Here is a 21,227-nt window from a genome sequence, read left to right as displayed (position 1 = left end):
TTCCTGCTCCTGATTACATTCATGTCGATATTTTCAAAACAAACTAACCCACTGTGATAACCTCAACCTTAACGTCCGCTCTGCTTCAGCTTCATTAAACTACTGTAGGTGTTGTTAAACCACTTTACGCAGCTCGCTCAATACATTTCCCACAAAGACCAACCCACATACCTTTTGCAAGGCTGTAAACACTCTTATAATTACAGTGAAAATATGCAGTTGTAACCAGGGACACTAAAACAAGTAAAGGCATTACCATGCTCCTCTGCCATCCACAGAGACTCTGGTAAAAAATGCTTTTATTTGTTTAGAGATCAGAATGTTCAGTGGTGATCATTTTGCCCACAGCCACTAGCAACAGCGCTCAATATAATTCCAAAGTGTTGACTCATAATATAAACGATTGCTGCAGGATGCCCTGATATGGACAAGTATCCATCCTAATATGAGGAGTGTTACATCGAAACCTTAAAAGCTTCAGAGCTTACAGTTCATTGGAAAAGTACACAAAATGAAATCAAATTAAAATGTATGGAAGCAAGCCACACACACACACACACACACACACATAAATAAATACATATATAAGAGAATTTTACAAACGAAACATGCAAAGGGAGAAGCTCTACAATCGAATTATGAGGCTTTGACGAAACTTCTCAACGAGACTTATCAGCACTGTTATCAGTAACTGTGGCCAAACAGGTGAGACTGAAAACTATTCTACTTGTCAGCAGTTGCTCCACTCACAGCCTAACAAGCCTGTCCCACCAAATGGCGGGAATGGGCTCTCCAGATTGGAGTGGGTGGACACACCAAACCATTACCAAAAGTGCACACGAGAACATGCACGCCCATGTGGGTGGGATGCATGCACACGCCCACAGGAGCACACACTTACGAGTACTCTCTCTGGACTGACTTTGAATAAATGAAGCATCCATTTCAGCTTCCAAAAGCAGCTCCTGAGCATTAACAGGTGCTGTCTGATGTTCAGCTCTTCAGCCATTGAAACGAGCTACAACTTTGACAAAGTTATGCCTCACGAAAAGGAAAAGGAAAACAGCTTTCAGCTGACTGAACGAGTTTAACAAGCTCAAAATGACAAGTATACTAGAAGCACAGACAGCAGCACTGTCAGTGAGACATAAAGAAAAAGCCTCACAGGAGACAAACATGAGGAAACTCTCTGAAGCTTACCTTAGCTGTGTGAGAGCCTTCTGACTGCAGCCTGCTCAAGGGTGTAAAAGTGCGAGCACAGGATCTTTCTGGAAGTTTATCTGCTGGTTTCAGTGCCTCAGATGATCGCAGTCCCGGATCTGTTGAAGAATGCTGTCTGCTGGTGGGTGTGTGCTCCTTTGGCTCGTGCCCTGGACTGCTTTCGTAGCCGAAGCTCACTGCACATGTACCTACCGCTGAAGAGGGAGACGGGGCGGGAGCACAAGAGAGAAGAGGGTGGGGTAGCGAGGAGGAGTCAGACTAGGACAGACTGTGTGTGTGTACATGCAGAAAGCAGCTGCTGAGCTTTATCTCGCTCTGCACTGGCCCTATCTTTTCCTTTCTCTTTTCCCTCAGACTGAGCCCTCGCAGACACACTGACCTCAGCAGTTGGTACAAGTGGTCTGTCAATAAAACGCTGCGACACTGATGATACCGAGCAGCTCCCAGGTGGGTGAAAGTGTGTGAATGTGCGGATTACACCCTGCTCCTCCCTGCTGATTTGAAGAACACATTCTTTCAAGCTGAAAGGCCAAAGACATGAATGAAGAATTCCAGTTCCATCAAGAAATCCTGCTGCAGAACGACGCAGAGGTGACCTTGAGCCCTTGTAACGCACCATAAACACAGGCAATGAAACAAATCCAGAGTACATGAATATGATTCATCACCTTTGTCTACAGTTCTCGTTTTACCCATGGCAGAAAAATAGCCTTTCAGCAAGGGTATCCAAAGGATTAAAGGAGGAAAAAGTCCAGGGAATTCTCATATTATAACCCCAGATGATAAGAGAATAATTCCCAAAAGGCATCTTGACAAGCTAAAAGTCTGACACTCAATCCGGAGCTCATCTGGACTTATATTTGTTTCGGCGGGGTGGAGTTAATGGTACCACAGGTCCAATCAAGCTCTGATATTTTCTGTGTGTCTCTGTGGGTGCACGCATCTTCTCACCATGGAAATAAACGTTTGTCCATTCATGTGTGCGTCTGTGTATGCGCATGTGGTTAGACGGGGGCAAGACAGCACCTCTGTTTTTGGGCATGGGGCAGGTCCAGTAGCTAAGGGAGTATCCCGGCTACAGTGCGGCCTTCCAGTGGAAAGCAGCCGTCAGAGTCTGAGTCACACGTCCCTGCTACAAACAGCTCACATTTTTAGCCCTTCTTTCCTTTAACCCTTTTTCTTTCTCTTTCTCTTCATCTCCACATTTCAAGTTTTTCAGCTCTCATGTTTCCATGGAAGTCACACAAAGATAGGAATGCATGGCTGGCAGCCCAGATAGCTTTTCAGTAAGACTCTTTTCTCAAGGGCACAAACAATAATAGCATTTCTCATTTAAAATGCCATCACATGGAAACATGATGAAAGCAAAGCACCCCGAAGCAGAAGAAGGTCCTAACTGCCATTTTTTTTTCACCATAACAGAACAAATCTGGAGATGGGTGACTGATAAACACTTACAATTTCAAAATCTAAAAAAATTCAGGTTGTTGATACTTGAAAACAAACCTAATGTTTTCTAAGTGAAAGTTCACATGTAGCAATTTCATCAACTTCTTTTCAGCATCTATGAGCAAGTCAAAAATAATTGTGTAATGTGCTCCTTTGCACATGTGCAGGTACCAGCACTGGATCAGATTTAACCCCGTGTGTGTGAACAAGCCTCAAAACGCATTAATGGTCCAGCGAAGATTGTTAAATATCTTATTTATGGGGCTATGAGTTAATTTATTAAGTAAATGTGCTGTCAGGACCTTTAGAAGAATTTTTAATGTATGAAGAAAAAAATACATGACTCACTTAGCAGTTAACTGTACTCACAGACCACCCTGAAGTCTGAGCTCCATCTCTGGTAATTTTAGCTTTTTATCTATTTTAGTTATGACACAGTAATTAAGTGCCTCCATCTTACATATACAGTCTATGTAATACAAACAGGTGATACTATTCTTTTATAAATGTGGTTTGGACAAACCATCATGTTTACACCCAGTAAAGCACACCCAAAGCATTTAAGCCTTCATTCCCTCAGCCGCTGACTGGTGTACAGTTTGATTCCCAGATGCATTCATCAAGTCCAAAAACAAGAGCTAGCATGACAGACCGGGATGCAACTCAGCAGCCAAAACAGGTACAGAACAATGTGTTATCAGTCAGCTTTTCCCCCCCAGACTTTATTCACTCGTGCTCTCCTTTTCTACCCTCACCGCATTCCATGCGGGCACACACACACAAAAAAAAAAAAAAAGACAGAAAGAAACCCACAAGGCGTGCCATCCCATTGTGCAATCCTGACATTATATTTCCCCATCCTGAGCTACTGACTTACTGCTCTACTGGGAGAAAAGAGCAGCAATGAAGAAGAAGAATTTGAGTCAGAGAAAATCTGGAAAGGAAAGCTACTACACCGTTTTCATTCCTGTTCGTCCAACTGAGGAACGCATAAAACATGCACAGCATTACACACTAATGCTTCCTGGTTTTTTAATCGCACTACCTGCGCAGCACGTCTTGGATTGTGCACGTTTAAGATAACGAAAAATAACCACACATATTTTATATCGTTTGTTTTTTTAGCCAAAAATCTCTCACCCAGAAAAATATCCTTGAATGTACGCTTCATTTGCGGCAATTTGTATTTCATAACCTGGTTACATAATTTTGAAGCTGAAAGTTTGCATTTTCAGGGGCATGTTTGCTACATTTGACAGAATTTTGATTGAAATACTTGAAAATTGTACAAGGCACCTGTGCTAGTAAAATTCTAGCATTTATTAGCACGTTAAGGCTAATTGGCAACTATACGCACCCACACGGTCTACGATGCACCTCAGTAACTGAGCTGACTCGGCTGATAACGCTACATTCGTTTTTAAATGTGGTCAAACCACATTTAAGATAAGATAAGATAAGATAACCTTTATTAGTCCCACACGTGGGAAATTTGTTTTGTAATTTGGACACATTAAAAAGAAAACTAAGACAAATTCTCACTCAGTGCTTTAAGGACTCCACAAACCAGCATGTGACATCATCATGTCCATCTTTTACATACAGTCTGACGTCATCTCTGCTGCTTAAGAGATCATTGTTCATCTTCCTAGTTTTGCCTGAATCATTATTGCAGACTGGTGCCTAATGTTTCTATCCAGTGTAGACGAGCCTGGAAATAGAATAATATTTATCTAAATTAATTTTTTCAAATCTTTTAAGGTAAAGCTGAACGTTAGTTTGACATTTTGTTTACAACTACAGTGCAACATCAGCGTAATGTCAAACAGTTGTTGCTTTATGAGCCTCTGTTTTGCTTAGCATGCAAATTATCTGAAAGCCTTCAGTCTTATGTAAATTCACCTCGTGATTTTTCACAGTGTGCTGGAGATGTGAAAAAAATATTGCCGAGACGGGAAACACGATGCGCCATCTCTGATGAGGGAGTATTCTAAACAGATAGAAACCACCAGGAAGATCAAAAGCTTGACTCATTATTTCAATCAGCAACATGAGGAAGTAAAACTCCACCGGGGAAACTCGGGAAACTGTAGATGACACACAAGTCGCTTGGAGGCTGAATAATCCTCAACTACTGCAGACTTAACAACCTGATGTCTACAATGGACATTTCTGTCACCGTGGGAACAACAACAACAGAAAATCTTGCTATGGAGTCACATGTGTTTCCACCAGCAGCTTTACAACAGTGTCTCCTGTTACCAGCAGAATTAGTCCCATACTTCACTGTTCTTACAGTACAGTTGCACCATCATTTTATTTCATTAATTTTATATGTTTTACACTTTTAACAACGTAGAACACATAAATCGTTCTTTTAGTACAAGCTGATGTAAACGTAATCAGACGTACTTAAATAATCACATGCCTGCATGTACAGTAAACTACGAGGGCCATAATCCCCTCCATCCTCCTGCCATGAAAGATCCCATTGTAACATGGTTTCAATGAAAAAAAGTGCACGTTCATGATCCAGCAGAAAAAGCATCTGTATGTTCACTGAAAACAGATTCAAATTCAGTTAGACAAATGAAAGAGCTGCTTTCAATATACACTGCCTTCTTGTCCCTCTGTATATTCATCATCAAATGTGCCCAGAAGTGTTTCCAGAACAGTGTTTTCAGCATTTTATCCTGAATTTGTTCTCTGTTACCAGATTTCTCCTACAATGAGTCCAGCCTGCTCCACTCTGTGTCTAGAAGGAAGGACTCATATAAAAATACAGCCGGGCTTGTTGGACTGCCTCTCAACTCAAGGTTTCACCATCTCATTTAGCTTCCAAACCCTTATCCCAACCTCAAATATAACCCTAAAATGAAGCGTTAAGCCTCAAACAGGTGTTTGAATGGATGTGGAAAAACGAGAGCTGGACAAAAAGTTGTCGGCTTTACAATATGTAATCTCTCTCACGGTCTAAGACTTAAACTGGCTCTCACAAAGATGACAGAACAAGTTTCTATTTAATTTCACGGAGGAATGATTCTCAAGAAAGCTGCAACACACTCCCTGTGCTGCACAGCCACAAAAACAAGTCCGCTCACACACACACTCTCTCTCTCACAAACACAGTATATCTTTTTAGCTGTCTGCTTTTCAAAATAGTCTCTTTGCGACTGCCTGTGTGAGTCATTCAGGAAAAATCTGTAAATTATAGCTGTAACAAAATGTCCTGGGTTAAACTCTCTCCAAACAGACTGAGCTGCTTCTAAAATAGAGTTGATATTTGTCTCTGACAAGCCGTCTTTTTAAAAATCAGGAATCGGCCCAGATCTTCAGCATCAGCCCAAACACAATATCACACATCATGAAGACCCTGCAGAGCCTCATCCTGGACCAGTTCGCCTGGCGACCCTGAGTTGGAGTTGACTGGGGTCTTCAGCCTCTACATTGCAGACTTTAGCTACATCTTCAGCAGTCTCCTGAACTCTGCAGCAGTGTTATGTATCAGAAAGGGTGACAAGGAGCACGGGGCTGTGGTGGGTAACTGTAATACATAGTACAACCAGAACCGTCTTCAGCTGTTTGTGGACATTAAGAGAATTACAGCTCTGTTGGCACTGTTTCCATCTGCAGACACCGGAGGCTTACAAGTACTCTGTGTTCATCCTGATGCAGAGAATGGCACAGGAACTCATTCCTGCCAGGAGCCATCAAACGTTACAACTACCCACTATGACATCTGAACTATTTAGACTCGCTATATCTTGTGTTTATTGTCCGAAGTATCATTAAACTTTATTTATTTTTTCTTTTTAGTATTTATTTTATTAGTATTTATTTTAACTTATTGTACCTCGAATGTGGCCTTTTTTAAACGTATTTTTATATATGTTGCTTACATTTTTCTAGCTTCATATTTTATATCATATTGATATTTTAATTTATCCCTCCACCTCACCCACACACCGTGATTAATAAAGTATTCTGATTCTGACTGATTTTACAGCGTGGATTTCTTTGGGATTTCCCCGGTTCACGTCGAGAGACAAATAACAAAACTGAACAATCAATGTTGACTTCGGTTACCGGTAAACCTGTGTGGTTTCTGTTTTCTGAGCATCAGTATGAGTGCAGATTTTCCGGAAATCCCGGGTGATCAACAGGTTCAGTAATGCTCAAACCAGGACAGCTGACACAAACCTCACATTTATTCCTATTTTCTGGAGTATGATGTCATCATTGGGCGAAGCGCCTGCTGGGTGTCGCGCACCGCTCTGCTGCCGCGTGATTGGCTGATTCTAATGTGATTTCTAACAAAGCGCTCACTCGGTGTACATGTATGCTTTCGTCACCAATTATGAGGATGCTCTCACTCTGTGCCTCTCTGGCGCCCCCTGCTACCACTTAGTACATATGACATAAATAGAACCCCACAGTGCACAGCCTTCCACTGAAGTCATTCACAAGCACAGCACATCCACGCCATCCGCTGGCTGACACACTGAATGGAAACTGTCAGTGTGGGTCACGGAGTTCATGAACTGATTCAACCCTCTGCCTGCTCCCTGTTAGAAACTATAAGAAGTAGAATAAATGCATTTCATCTTCCAGCTGAAACACATTCAGCTCTCCGTCCTACCTTCGCCTTCTTCTGCCTTTTCTTCTGCAGCGCTTTAAAACGCGTCTCCTGTCTCTGCGCTCACGGGTGACCTTTCCAAATGTCGGCAGTCCCGGTTAATCACGATATCATCCGCTGGGACGCGTTTCCTTTGAACAAATCGGAGAGCCGCGGAGCTCCGAGTCGAGCCGACCCGAGCCAGCAGCCACCTGCAGATCCACACACTTGATTAGGCTGCCAATCTCCGCTAATTACAATGCAGCCTGCAGGCGCCACCTGGCGACTATGATTAACGCTTCGGTAGTGACAGTATTTTTAGCTGGTGAGGGTTTCAGTCGAGCAGGTGATGTTTGGAGAAAATAAACCAAATGTGTGTAAGGGGTGACTAATACTGGGGGTACGGAACAGGGGTGTGTCCAGAGGGCCGGCATGAGGGGTGGCACAGCCCCCTCATGGTGCCCCCCCCCCCCACTAAGGTAACTAGAGCAGAGTAGTGCTGAGAGCATGGCTACTTTGTTTCTGTATATTATGCTGCTATCCTCTTCTAATCCAATATATTGTGGCGTGTTGGGGGAGCAGCTGTTCTCTCCCATCATGCTTTGGGACATGTGCTGCTGTTTTCATGTTCTTGTTTTGTTGTTTATGTTTACGTTGCTTTTGGCCGTTGCATTGAATGTTGTGTTTATGCTGTAGTGATTTCAATGACAGTTATTGTTGATGAAAGAATGTCGTACCATGAGTAAGTTCAGGCTTGTGGTTATTGACCCTCTGAAGCACAGTGTGGTACAGAGAAGTGTTTAATAAAGGGCTCCCCCTACCAGTTTGGGGTTGAACTGCACTTCCTCTGTGAGCTTCTTTGTTGAGATTCCTCTGCATGCCACAATATTTTGGATGAATTCCTTGCACTGTGTACTCCCTGCCATGTGTTTTAATGATTTTAAACTATGATTCTGCTAATACATGATGCTGGGTTATTATAGACAAAGCTACGAGCGTTGTATGTAATTAAAACAGTCAAGCTGCAACAACAAAGTGATATACATGGTTTTATTTTTAGTACTTTAAGTACATTTTGAAATGATGTGTATACTAGTATTTAAATGAGGACATGACGTTTACTTGAGTCACGTTTCTTGTTCCTGGAATAGCCCATGCAAACATCGCTCACAGAGCACAGATGGGTTTTTTCTTCTCCTCCTGCTGAACAGCTGATGATAGCACCACTGAGTTCAGGTTTTAAAGATTAATGTGAGTCTACAGGATGTTGTGCTTTATGTTTGAGTTTAAGTGCTGCCTTAATTTCTGAATTCATCTCCAACAGTGACACGAGCAAAATAGAAAGTGCTTGTACTGTAGTTATGCTGTGATATAAGAGTGATGTAAACTCAATTTACTGCAAGAGGCCAGATGGTTGGGGTGCCAGTGAAAAAACAAGTTAACCCAGTGGTTTTCAAATAAACGTACACTTTAAAGTAATCACTTTGCTGCTGTGTATCTGAACATGTTACTATTTTGTGTCGTTCACATTTTTACTGTCAGGCATCATATTAGGCCTGTTTAGACCCAAAAAGCCAAGATTAAGTTGCTTTAAGTTTAAAGCTGCAGTGATTAAAATATTAGATGGCAAAACAAATCTGTAATACCTCAAAATCTTTTTCTTTTTTTTTTTTTTTTTTCCAAAACTTGTGCTGCTCTGAAATGGCCCCGGTTCTTTTTCCACACAGGATCCCACTGAAGCTTGTTTTGGACTGAAGCTGATGCTCGGGTAAAATTATTTCACATCACACTTCATACACCTGTTACTACAGCAGGTAGCAATACACTTTTCAGTCAGTGGCTTTTAATGAATTAAATAACTGTGGTTTTCATTTCACTTGGGACCCCCGGAGAGCCCTCAGGGACCCCCCCAGCTCCATGGACCCCACTTTGCTAGTGATTGATACACTGACCTGTGCCGGGCTTTCCATGAATTGATAATTTAATTAAAGTGGCATCCAGGGAGCATCATACAAGCCTTCCTCAAGGCGACTATAGCAGCACGACTGCCATTATCAAGCTGTACAGATGGCCCAGTTGAATGATGCAGTCAGTTTAATTCCCTGCGATCCCAAACTCGTTCTAAATACAAACAAAAAAACACAAATTAAAAACAACTCAAGTGTGCTTCCGAAAGATATTCTACAGAGCTCTTGGTGGATTTGCTTATCATTATGTAACGGCTGAGCATGAATTTTACATGACCTATGTTACCGAGCTGTAAATGGTTTGTTTACATCTGTAACGTTCATAAATGATGGAATAGGACTCTGGGTCACTCGAACGGATCGTGACACTGTTGATGTAGACTCCTCTGGTCTTAATGCTGTACCCTATGGGGTGGTATATTAGTTATATTAATACAAATAAATTATTTATATATAATATAGTTGAATCCAGAAAGCACTGAAAATCTTTTTTTATTAATAAAATATTCAACAGTTTCCAGTTTAAAAGTACTTGTTAGGTTAAATGGAAGTATAATGGAAGAGTTACAGCACTTTTATTAATAAGATTAGCAAGAATTAAGGTGGGGGGGGGCAAAAGGTGGGGTGCATCCTGGGCAGGTCATCAGTCCATCGCAGACAAAACACACACCTGCACATCCACGTTAGACTCATCAGCAAACCTGAAAAGCACGTCTTTGGACTGAGGAAGGAAACTCCTGCAGCAACAAGGCGAACATGCAAACTGTACACAGAAAGGCCCCACCCAACCGGGAGGTTCACACGAGGACAGACGAGATGACAGCGTTAACCACACCATAATCAGACTGCTCCATAATTAAATACGTCCAAAATAAGATCATTAAAAAACTGCCACATATCAAACATCCATAAATGTCTTCTGATATAAGAAAGTGTTCAAGTTTTCTCTTTGATTAATGACAAAGGCTTGATCACCTCTGTTAACTATCAAAGATCCATAAGAAAAACCAGCAGTTAAGAAGATGGAAGCCAGTGAGTTACTTTGTATGATTCTTTATTTTCTTGTACTGTGCCACTCATGCAGTCACTTGTCTCATCCTGTGTTGCAGCTTCCTTCATGCTTCCTCTAAGCTCATTTTCTTCTGATTGGCTGCCACTCTCAAAAAAATAAAGCAAACATCAGGTGATTTGGGCTTCTGTGCTCACCGCCTGAGCTACCTGCCTGACAGGGGTATTCACTCTCTGAGACCTGAAATGAAAGAATGGAGAAAATATCTGAAAGTGAGTGTGTAGAGCAGTCTGAGCTTTGGGATCACACGGATGATTTATCCTTACATTTAACTATTCTTCTTATCTATTACTGTAGATATGAAACATGGCTTACATACCTTGCAATATGAAGGCAACCATTGTCATGATTTGGTGCTATATAAGTAAAACTGAATATGAGCATCCTCCTTATATGAGTATCTATGCAACAGAAAATAAGGAAATGCATAATAGATCCCCTTTAAAATTCATAGACTTTTCATTTTACCCTTGAATAAATGTTAAAGTGCATTCAAGCTTCAACTTGAGAGCCATCCGATGTGAGACATTTTATTTGTATCAAGCCATCATAATTTTTAATGAAATTTGACCCAGTTTGTGACTCTGCCCTTCTGCAGATTAAAAAGTACAATCTTTCATTGTGAACAGTAAAAGCAATATCCAAATCACCCAGCTGTCTGCAATACATTCAATAAAATGAGACATTAATGCCAAGAATAACGAGAAGGCCAAGCAGGACTCCTGAGTTCAAAGCGCTCTGTGAGATCACTGCCATACGGGAAGCGAGCGGTGAGGTGAGCCTTACTCATCACTAGGCGTGTCACTAGCTGTACAGCATCAATATGATTAGACACACAGACGGGGGGAGGGGAGAGGCAAGAGGGAAGAGGGTGGAAATAGGGGAAAGGGAGGCAGAGAGATGACCTAATACCCGTAAAAAGAAATGAAGTCATACTAACCTGACTCATATTCCCAGCTGACACCAGCTCTCCCAATCACAGCATCCCCAGTGTGTTCATTGACAGAGGTGTGTATGTGTGTGCCGGTCAACAGCTTCATTATGCATGTAAGCTTTTCACAGCAGGTGAGGCGACTGTACAATACTGTGCACTTTTGTGATTGCAGATAGAAATAAAGTCCGCTGTGTACACAGGAAGGCTGAAACACTCGTTGGGTTCTGGACAATTTGTTGGACAAAACAAACACTTTTAGTGAAGCTGTGGAAGGCTAAATGATTAACTGGTAATAAAAATAACTGACATATGAATCAATAATAATTTTGTTGGCTACTTGTGTGTCACACTACTCACTAAATAAATCCCAGAGCACTGCAAAAAATAAAAAATAGCACAAAAGAACAAATAAAAACTGCCATTTTAACTTGATCCCATTTAAATGAGACTGATTTCAAGTTCAAGTCCTAAGCAACAACTACACAATTTTACGGTTAAATTACCCCAAACCTCCAAAGATGCATCACAGACTCATTTTTTAAGTGGTCATAATATTATTTTATTCTAAATAAATTAAACAAACTAAATAAACCAATATTTATGAACACAAAGCTACTTTTTGTAGTTACCCTCTACAAAATGTTCTACTTCTCACCACCAGGTGGCAGCGTGTTAGTAGCAGGTGCCTTCAGAAGTCTTAGCCTCCGTGCTGCTGTTTAATTGTTGATGTTTCCTTTTAGCTGCCCCAATTTCATCAACATGCTTTTTCTTTTCCCAGGTGTTAAAAAAATAATGTGCTCTTTATGACTGTTTCTGTTTTAAAAAAAAAAGTTTAAACTGACTCACTGCGCCATCTTTTGGTACAAAGTGGTGTTGCAGCAGTAACGCAGATGTTTCTGAAGTCGCAGCTGTCGCCTCTGTAAATTGGTTTAGTCAATTTTGAAAGGTTTTAAACTATTTCTCTATACAGGAATTTTACAGTAATTATCTTCAAAGAACTCAGGCCTCCTCAGAGTCGTTTTGGTTGTCTTGGTTTGTTTGGATTTATTGGACATCAGTATTTCAACGCTACACGTACAGAACTGCTGCAGCATTGCCTGCTCTCAAAAAAACAAACACAAATTAGCAGACGCGTAAAGAAAACTTACAAAAAAGAATAAAGCAGGGAAGAGTAGCCTCTACATTGAGCATGTTATTTATTCAGCTGATCGTCTTCAGGGCTCTCGTTGGCTTATGAACACAAGATGTGGTATCATTTGCATGAGGTCTTACATCATCCCAGAGTGCCCGTTCACTGTGGCATCAGCACGTGGTGCTTAGCCAACATGTCCCTTTGTGCTCGCAGAAGCCTCATTCAAGTGACAGCGGGGCACCAGAAAAGTCTTGAAAAGGACATCTGGCCGTGGAAGTCAAAGGGATGTCCTTTAGGGATTCTCGGACATGTCTTTACAGCCTTTTAAGCTCGTCCTCCGAGAGAGACAGATACTGTCCATAGGTGAAAGCAATATTTGCATGAGCTCTTGGACAAAGAGATGGGTGTGCAGCACACAAAACCACAGCATCTCCCCAAAGATGCCAGTCAGCCTTTCATTAAGCACAGGGAGGAAAAAAGGAAAAAGGAGAAACAGCACTACTGTGACGAACAGATGGTCAAGATCACAGAGTTTTTTATGTGCAAGTAACATGACCTCAGCACTCTGGGTTTCACAAGTATCCTGTAGCAAACGCACACACACACACGCAAGCACAAAAGGACAAATGACAATTGTAGCCTACAGCTGAAAGATGTGAATGAAATCTCGACCTGCTGCGGTCCATTCAGAGCCAGAGAAGATTTCGTTTAGGGTCATAAAGATTATGTGATACAACAGCATCACCAGTGGGCAACAGCCAGACTCACACATTCAGGCAGAGACAGGGTGTGTGGATGTCGGGGGGGTGGGAAACACTATCCCAGATCCATGCTTTTTATTGATTGGGGCTCTGGACTCCCAGCAGACCCCTTTTAATGGAGCCAGACGACCTCCTGGACGCTCATTGAAAGGCTGGTCCTCGTGTGGGTGCTTTTCTCCATCACAGCCTCGCTCTCATCCAATCCTCAGCGTTCTCCAAAGGGTGGGGATTGGGAGCAGACCCCCTGGGCCTACACTGTGGTCCTTCATGGATCACGCCATCATGCTCTCCTCCTCCTGCTGGTGCTGTTTTTTGTTGTTTTTTTCCCCTTTTCTCTAACCATGTCGTTGGCTGGAGTGGGGGATGTTTTAATCCTGGCCTCATACCAGGAGTTATCCTGTGAGTTCTCATCTGCAACACGTCCTTAGGGAACAAACCCCTTCCTGATTGGCACCCAGAGAGCGCGTCTAGACTATGATTACACATGTAAATACACCTGCCGTATCAGTGTGACAGAGCCTTATCACGACATTGATATTGTTTCTATTCTCAGACCTGTTGTTTGGATATTTGTGATTATATTATTGCTCTGTTCTATGTGTTATTAAAAGGCAGAAGGCATTCTCACTAGAGATGTAAAAATATTCATGCTGAAGAGTCACATGCCATGCTCAGCCTGTCACTTAAGACTGTTTATTTCATTACAGCTGCAGCCCAGTTGCAGTCTGGGAAAACACCATGAACGATGGAGAATAAGAAAACAGTACATGAATGGTTGGGGTTAAATGCAGAATAATCTCCACAGTGGGAAAACTATTAGACACATCAACAGACTTCACTGAAATTTTACCCATCAGCTGTTTCTTGTATTTTCAAGTGCTGAACCTGAACTTGCCATGAACCCACAGGCCAAAGATCTGAATTACAAAAAAAAATGTATATTTTATTGTGGAGTGGAAATAAAGCAGAAGAGCAAACATCCCCATAGTTTGCTTTGTCATTCAGGTAGCCTTACGCAACACATCCTCACTGTACAGCCCATATATGCACAGATGGTAAGGACAGCCTGAGTTAGACTGACACTCTGAGGAAGCTGAAAACATGGACATCAGTTGCTGCTCAGCACTGTACAGCGATTCAGACACCAACAACTGACACAACTTAAACAGCAACGTAGAACTTTGCAATAAAATAATTATAATCCGCAATAAATCTAAACGGGTTTCCACTCATCTCATTGGCTTGTTTACTGTAGATATCTGTAAAAAAAAAAAAAAAATCTGCTTTCAGCCTCAATCGAATTAACTGAAGTTGCAGGTACTTTGCTGAACCTTGAGTGAAACATGAAACCTTCACAAAGGAGGGAGGAAACCGATCACGTGGGCTGTGATTTCAGTTTCAGGATAATGATTTGATTTCTTATCGCTGCAGTTGGGATCTTTGTGCTGTGCCGAGCTACAAGCGAGCCGTCGGCGTGGCTTCAGTCGAGGACATCTTGGGGAGTCGGCGCGGTTCTTTGTTCGCGGCGGCTCCGTGCTTTAAAAACAACACAAGGGGAAATGCTGTTCTCATGTTCCCCCCACTGCATAGGGTCTGCAACGCCTGTCTGACAACTCCCTCTCCTCACCCCCCCACAGACGCGCCTCCCCCCCGCCTCCTATATAGCCTACATAACATCCTCATGCGCAACGGCGCCGGAGACAACAGCGCGGTGACCTGCCGCAAAGCACATCTACACCGAGGTGGGCGGACCCCCTCCCCCCCAAAAAAGAAAAGAAAAATGTCACCAACTCCTTAAATTCATCTCAGATGCCGCCGCTTTTTCTAAAACCTCCTCATCATAAAGTTGACATCATCCGTTGAGCGCCATGTGCGCACTGTGCCCGCACCTTTTAATACGCAACTGTTTACATCCCGGCTGCCCGTCCTTACATAAGTGGCCAAACAAAAATGCGGCTCTCGGGCTACACTGCGGCTCCGGAGCCGTACCTTTCCGCTCATGTGATTGCAGTGCGGGGATGTGAGGCCGTGAGGAGCCGTGTCTCTTTCTTTCTGCTTTCTGCGTGGAACGCGAGCTGCCACATGTTCGTGAACCTGAGACGGAATGGTACAACGGGAGGGCGGCTCGTTTTGTCTCGGCGAGGAGGGGAAGCTGTGTAAACCAGACTGGGTGGAGCAAAGCATCGCCCAGCCCCATCTGTGTGCAGACGGCCTTGTGTCCCGTTTGCCCGGAGCTCGGAGAGAGACTACTGTACCGAGAGTCTGGCGGATAGAGAGAGAGGGGGCCGGTCTATGGGAGGGGCTAGCGCAAAGGGGGGAATCGAGAGGAGGAGGGGGCGAGGAGGAGGAGGCGGCACGGGTGCTGTTTCTCCAGTCTCTTTCCCCTGTCTTTGTCTCACACACTCTTTTGTTAGCCATGCCTAGCCTGCTGGTTCTAGCAGGGATCATGGAGAAAAATGGGGGCTACGGCAGGGATCTGGCCGGCTCCGGCTTCGGAAGCGAGGGTCTCCTTGTGCCGCCCGACGAGGAGGAAGACGACTCCCGTGCCCTCAGGGTCGCGCTGGGCCAGCTGTCTCTGCTGGGGCTCGGGGAAGGCGAGGACGGCGGCGGAGCCCCAACAACAGGAGTACAGGACCGGAGCAACAATAACAACAACCACCACAACCACACGAACAGCGTCGGCGGCGGGGACACGGCGATTCTGCAAGGCAAGAGCAAGTTGTGCGCCCTGTACGAGAGCTCCTCAAGTGAGACGAAAGGACGAGGCTGCAACATAACAGAATGCGTCCCAGTGCCCAGCTCTGAACATGTGGCCGAGATAGTGGGGAGACAAGGTAAACCGCTGGCTCGCGGGTCATTTTCCCTCCAAACTTGAGCTTTTATCAGACAGCAGTGCATGCGCCCCGCCGTGCGTCCCCGTGTGCTTTGTTGTTTGTTCTCCAACTGTTACCTGGTGTTATTTGACAAAGAAAAGGGAGTGGTGTGTCTGTGTGTGTGTGTGCGTGTGTGTGTGTTTTTTCCCTACTCCCTCGAGACATCAGCCAGCCTCCCACTTTTCCTGCTTATATTGTTACAAGTTCTCGTGCACTCATGATTAGAGTCGGAAACGAGGCGTTTCGCAGCTTTAGCCTCGTTTTTTTTGGACTAAATTTGCACGAGAGGGAGAGAGCAGGAGAGAGACCCGTTCCCTCTCGGGCGAATTATTCCACATCCACGCCATCAATGTCAGCGCACAGACACACACTGGAGCAGGGAGAGCACTTGCTTCCTTTGTCGTCTGAGACGCGCCAGACTGTTCAAAAAGGCAACGTGCGCCTGGTGTACACAAGAATGTCTCTCGGCGCGAGCCGATGGCCAGGAAAAGCAGCGAAATTACACATCTGGCCTCAAAAATCGAGTGGATGTTTTTCCCCCCTCTTCCTTTCTAAATTTATTCTGCTCGTTGTTTATGTTGCGCACTGCCCCAGTGACACAATTGGACAATAGAGCGAAGCGTGGTCACCGTTTTTGTTTTTTGGGTTTTTTTTTTCCTCAGATGAGGGAGTTGGAAAGTTCAATTCCAGACACGTTGCAGGTTTTTTTTCTTACAGTTGGAGGTCTTTTCTTGAACAAAGAGCTGAAGTTGAATGACAGCAGCTGTCAAACAAAGGTGTGAGTCGGGGGATGAGGGGAGGGGCGCATTAACACAGTGTTGCTGCTTGGCACACGGGATCGTCTTAAAGGGGTGACTCAGCGAGAAGTTGCACCCGAAGGTGGGAATCCTTCTTTGTTTTTTGGAGGGGGAAAAAAGCAGAATATTGATATTGTTTGTGGTTATTTGCAGTTGTGCGGTTGTTTGGTTGCATACATGCTTTTTTCATTATGTAGTTGCAAACAAGCCTGAACTTAAGTTTAAAAAACAAAGGAAAAAAAGGAGGGACCCTGGTGTTCGTATGGAGCACTCATTGGTAACTGCTGTGATGAACCCATGGGTGAGAGGGGCAGGGAAAAACAAGGGTTGGGGGGGGGGGGGGGCAGTACAGCATCTGAAAGCTGAATGGGAGTCACGCCTTGGAGCTCAACACAAGGGACTCCTCATGAGCCCCACTTCACTGCACACTCTCAATGCCACATGGTTGTCTGTCAGGATAGGGGAGAAATCAGGGGGTTGGATGGAGAGAGGAGCACAATGACTGCAGGGTGGGTGAGGTCCCATCAGCAAATCCCGATTTATCTGCCAACAAAAACAAACAGGAGTTGTGATAGCTCCTTTCACTGACACTCCCCTTTCTTGCTTCGCTGCTGTAGTAATGTGGCTTTAGTGTGTGCCGCTGAGCCCCCCCCCCACATCTCCCATGTCGGCTCCCATTCTTTACTCTGAAGTGTAAGTTTTGAATTTTAATGGGCTAACCGAAGACAGACAGAGGGTGGATCCAGTGTGCACAAGTGCAGCAAGAGGGCCCTTTAGCCTAGACCAGAAGTGCTGATTTGGGGTGGGGGGAATTTGAGATGAGCTGCTTTTGATCTGGGCCCTTCGTTACCTGGCACTACATACACACCCCCTTCCGCTCAGAGCCCGTCTGGTGAATCTGGCAAACGAAGCATCCTGTCTTGGAGAAAGGGGTGGGTATGATTGTTTTCTCCTGTCAGAGGTGCAGGCATTGATTCTCCACCTTACGCTGGAGCTCGTCAGATCACGGGTGGCTTTGTTTTGAATCACACTTCACTGCTAACGCAGCTGAAAATTACATTTCTTCACAGTGACCTTAATTTCTGGGTGTGATTAATTGGCTTTTGCCTTCTTTGTTTACATACGTTTCTTTCATCAAGACATCAATTTCAGCTAATTAAAATTTAAAATCTAGTTTGAGAGAAATAATCGTTCTTTGAGCCTTTCGTGCCAGGAGCAGGTCTATTAGGCCAACGCCGGGCAATGACCGCAGAGTGCATGTTCAAATTTGGGGCATGAGGAATGTTATCACCACCCTTCTGCGTGTACCAGCGGTTCCTGGGAAGCCAGTGCCCCTGAACAAAGTGGGTCAGTGTAGTAGCATTAGGGAGATACTCTGCTTCACCTTCAGGTGTCTTTAAACCTTTTGATACCTGCTGCTGTGATATTCAGCTGGTTATGACACACTGCGAGCTCTGAAGCACCTGGACTCTGTTACAGTGAGATCAGGGTGTGTTTTTTTTTTAATATGATGTTGTCCAGAGAGCCACAGTGACACAAGGAAAGCATATTTAATGTGTCAATAAAGGAAGAAATCTTAATGAGGAAGCTGGCAGAGTTTGAATACAAACCTGTGTGATGTTAATGAGGTGTAATCCAAACAGAACTGCTGTGTCTTCTCTTACCATTGTCTTCTTGACCTCAGGTGTTCCTGGCAATCCTCCTAAATAATTACTGATTTATTATATGCCTGTATCCTCCTCTGTCCCATTACAATGTCAGGTGATTCGTCCTGAAATGACATTAACCTGCACTCTTTCACATTAAGAGTCTGCCTTAAAAGCATTTAACAGAGTAAACTATTCCACGCTGATCAGAAACAGGACCAATGCAGAGCAATAAGTGGCCCAAAAATGAAGCATATGTGGGTTGTCTGTATTGTCTGGAAACAAGTTCAAGGAGAGGTCAGAAAGTAATTTCTCACCAGTACAGTGAAAACACACGGCATCTGCCACAGCCGTGTCCACGCTGGCCGGTGCCTCTGCACCATGCGTCTTAGTAAGTTTTGATTTAGTACAAATAAAATGGCCCTCTCAATAAAGACACTAATGATTACGCCCTTGAACTCTCATAAATCATGGTAATTACTCAGCTTTTGCTTTGGCCTCCAAGACATTAGGTTAAAGTGGTCATAAGCAGCACAAACATCAGAATTTTTACTGGACAAAGCAGAGACGAGCATTTCTTTCAGCTCAGGCTGATCAAGTGTGTTCCTGGTTGTAACCCTTTTAACTTGATTTGTGTCCCCGAATTGAGCCGGCGTGTCTTTACTCATTTTAAAATGTATGTTGGTGTCTCTGCAGGTTGCAAGATCAAAGCCTTGCGGGCTAAGACCAACACCTACATCAAAACCCCCGTCAGAGGAGAGGAACCTGTGTTCTTAATCACTGGCCGCAAGGAGGACGTTGCCCTGGCCCGTCGTGAAATCATCTCTGCTGCAGAGCACTTCTCCATGCTGCGGGCGTCCCGCAACAAGCTGGGAGTGTCCTTTAGCGGCTCCCCGCCCACACCTTTGCCAGGTCAGACCACCATTCAGGTGAGAGTGCCATATCGTGTTGTTGGGCTGGTGGTGGGGCCTAAAGGCTCCACCATAAAACGCATCCAGCAGCAGACCTGCACTTACATTGTCACCCCGAGTCGAGACCGCGACCCGGTCTTTGAGATCACAGGCTCCCCGAGTAACGCCGAGCGGGCCCGCGAGGAGATCGAAGCACATATCGCCTTTCGAACGGGAGGCCTGCACGACCACAACAACGAGAATGACTGTCTGGGCCCGAATGGTGGGAGCAGCCCGGCGGGCAGCAGCGGTGGTCTGGAGAGCCGGCTACAGCAGGTGTGGGGGCTGCAGGGGGGCCAGCGCAAGCCACTCACCAGCAGCTACCGCCAAAACTTCTCAGATGCCATGGTTGGAGGAGGAGGGGGAGGAGGTGGCGAGGGAGGGGGGATCTACAACAAAGGCAACTTCTCCAGCTCTGGAGAGAAGCCCTGCTCTTATTTTGGATCTGACGGTACCCAGAGCTGGGGTGACCCCGACTACCCCAAACAGGTGGCCTTCTACGCCCAGCAGCGCTCCAAAAGCTTCGGAGGCCTCCCGCTGCCCCTAACCAGACTCTCCCCTGGCTTACCCGAGTCCTGCGGAGGCGGAACCACCAACAACTCTTCAGTCACCAGCATTGTGCCCGTATCCGGCTCACCTCACGCCCAGGCCCGCCGCGCCCACAGCGAGCCCACCTCAGCCGGCGAAGGCTTTCCAGGCCGTCTGCCAGTGCCGGACTCGCCGCCGGCCACTGTGCGGGACTGCATGACCTGCTTTGAGAGCAAAGTGACGGCTGCCTTGGTGCCCTGTGGCCACAACCTCTTCTGCATGGAGTGTGCCATCCGAATCTGTGAGCTCAACCACCCGGAGTGCCCAGTGTGCCACACCCAGGTCACACAGGCCATCCGGATATTCTCTTAAGGAACCATGTCAGTTTTTATCATTAGTTTTGTCAGTGTTTGTTCAATAATTATTTACTGTTATTATGATTATTATTATAATACACATTTTGGTTTTTCAGAAAATTTAAAAACAATCAAGCAGATATTTTAGAAGGCACTGCTTGCTTTACTAAAAAGTATAAGAAATATTTTTAAGTTTTTCTTTTATATATATATATGCATATATATTTTATAAAAGTTTTGTTTATAAGAGAAGTATAGTACCTTGCATTTTCAGTTTTTTGACTGCTGCTGTTTTTCATTCATGAATCACAGTGAAGGCAGAGGTAGACAGTAATGTGAACATTTTATTATTCAAATTTTTTATTTTACCGTGAAGTGGGTTTATATTGAAGGAGGAAGATGATTGTTGAGGTACCCAGTCTGCACCTGACTAACCCAGAAACTCACTGTTGTTATTAGAAGGAAAAAAAAAAGATTTCTCATTGCACCTTACAATCATCTTGGTCTAAAATAGGATTGTCAATCATACCTTGAAATTTCAGGAGCAGATGTGAAGGTGAATTCAGCCTCGAACTGTGATTGTGATTTGATATAATTGGTCCAAAATATTTTGGCAAAAATGAAAATGTGAAAAGATTGGTTCTAGTCAAAAGAAACAAAAAGCAGGCTTTTATTTTAGAGTCTTAGAAACCAGATAATCCTAAAAAAAAGGGATAGCTCGTTACATGATTTATTTATACTAATTGGTGGAATTTTATCGGCGTCATTAATCACAGAGATGGATGAAGGCTGTACAAAGTATCAGTAAAAGTCTCTTTCCAGTAGCCATTGATTAAACTTTGGCCACTGCAGTTTGTTGAAAAGATTCAGTAATGCTTGCTCCTCGTGGCACTTGAAAAGCATGTGGTTCCTCGGTTGGCTTAAAGCAC

General features: G+C 44.2%; 2 protein-coding genes across 2 annotated transcripts in view; one reads left to right on the top strand and one right to left on the bottom strand.

Moving 5' to 3' along the window:
* Positions 1-7,497, bottom strand: part of LOC134635994 (lamin-A) — a 40,462-nt gene extending 32,965 nt beyond the window's left edge. The window contains exons 1-2 of the mRNA XM_063485722.1: positions 7,310-7,497; positions 1,201-1,415 (exon numbers count right to left, since the gene is read on the bottom strand). The gene's annotated coding sequence lies outside the window, so the exon portion shown is untranslated. The remainder of the gene's footprint in view (positions 1-1,200; positions 1,416-7,309) is intronic.
* An 8,028-nt stretch (positions 7,498-15,525) lies between these two features.
* mex3a (mex-3 RNA binding family member A) lies at positions 15,526-20,445 on the top strand. Its single transcript, XM_063487176.1, has 2 exons — positions 15,526-15,982; positions 19,161-20,445. The coding sequence occupies exons 1-2, from the start codon at positions 15,565-15,567 to the stop codon at positions 20,312-20,314; spliced, it is 1,572 nt and encodes a 523-aa protein (XP_063343246.1). The 5' UTR covers positions 15,526-15,564; the 3' UTR covers positions 20,315-20,445.
* The last annotated feature ends 782 nt before the right edge of the window (positions 20,446-21,227 follow it).

Source organism: Pelmatolapia mariae, linkage group LG10_11 (assembly GCF_036321145.2).
Source record: "Pelmatolapia mariae isolate MD_Pm_ZW linkage group LG10_11, Pm_UMD_F_2, whole genome shotgun sequence".
NCBI lineage: Eukaryota > Metazoa > Chordata > Actinopteri > Cichliformes > Cichlidae > Pelmatolapia > Pelmatolapia mariae.
Note: the sequence above shows the minus strand (reverse complement) of the source record. Positions and strands in the feature narration are given on the sequence as shown.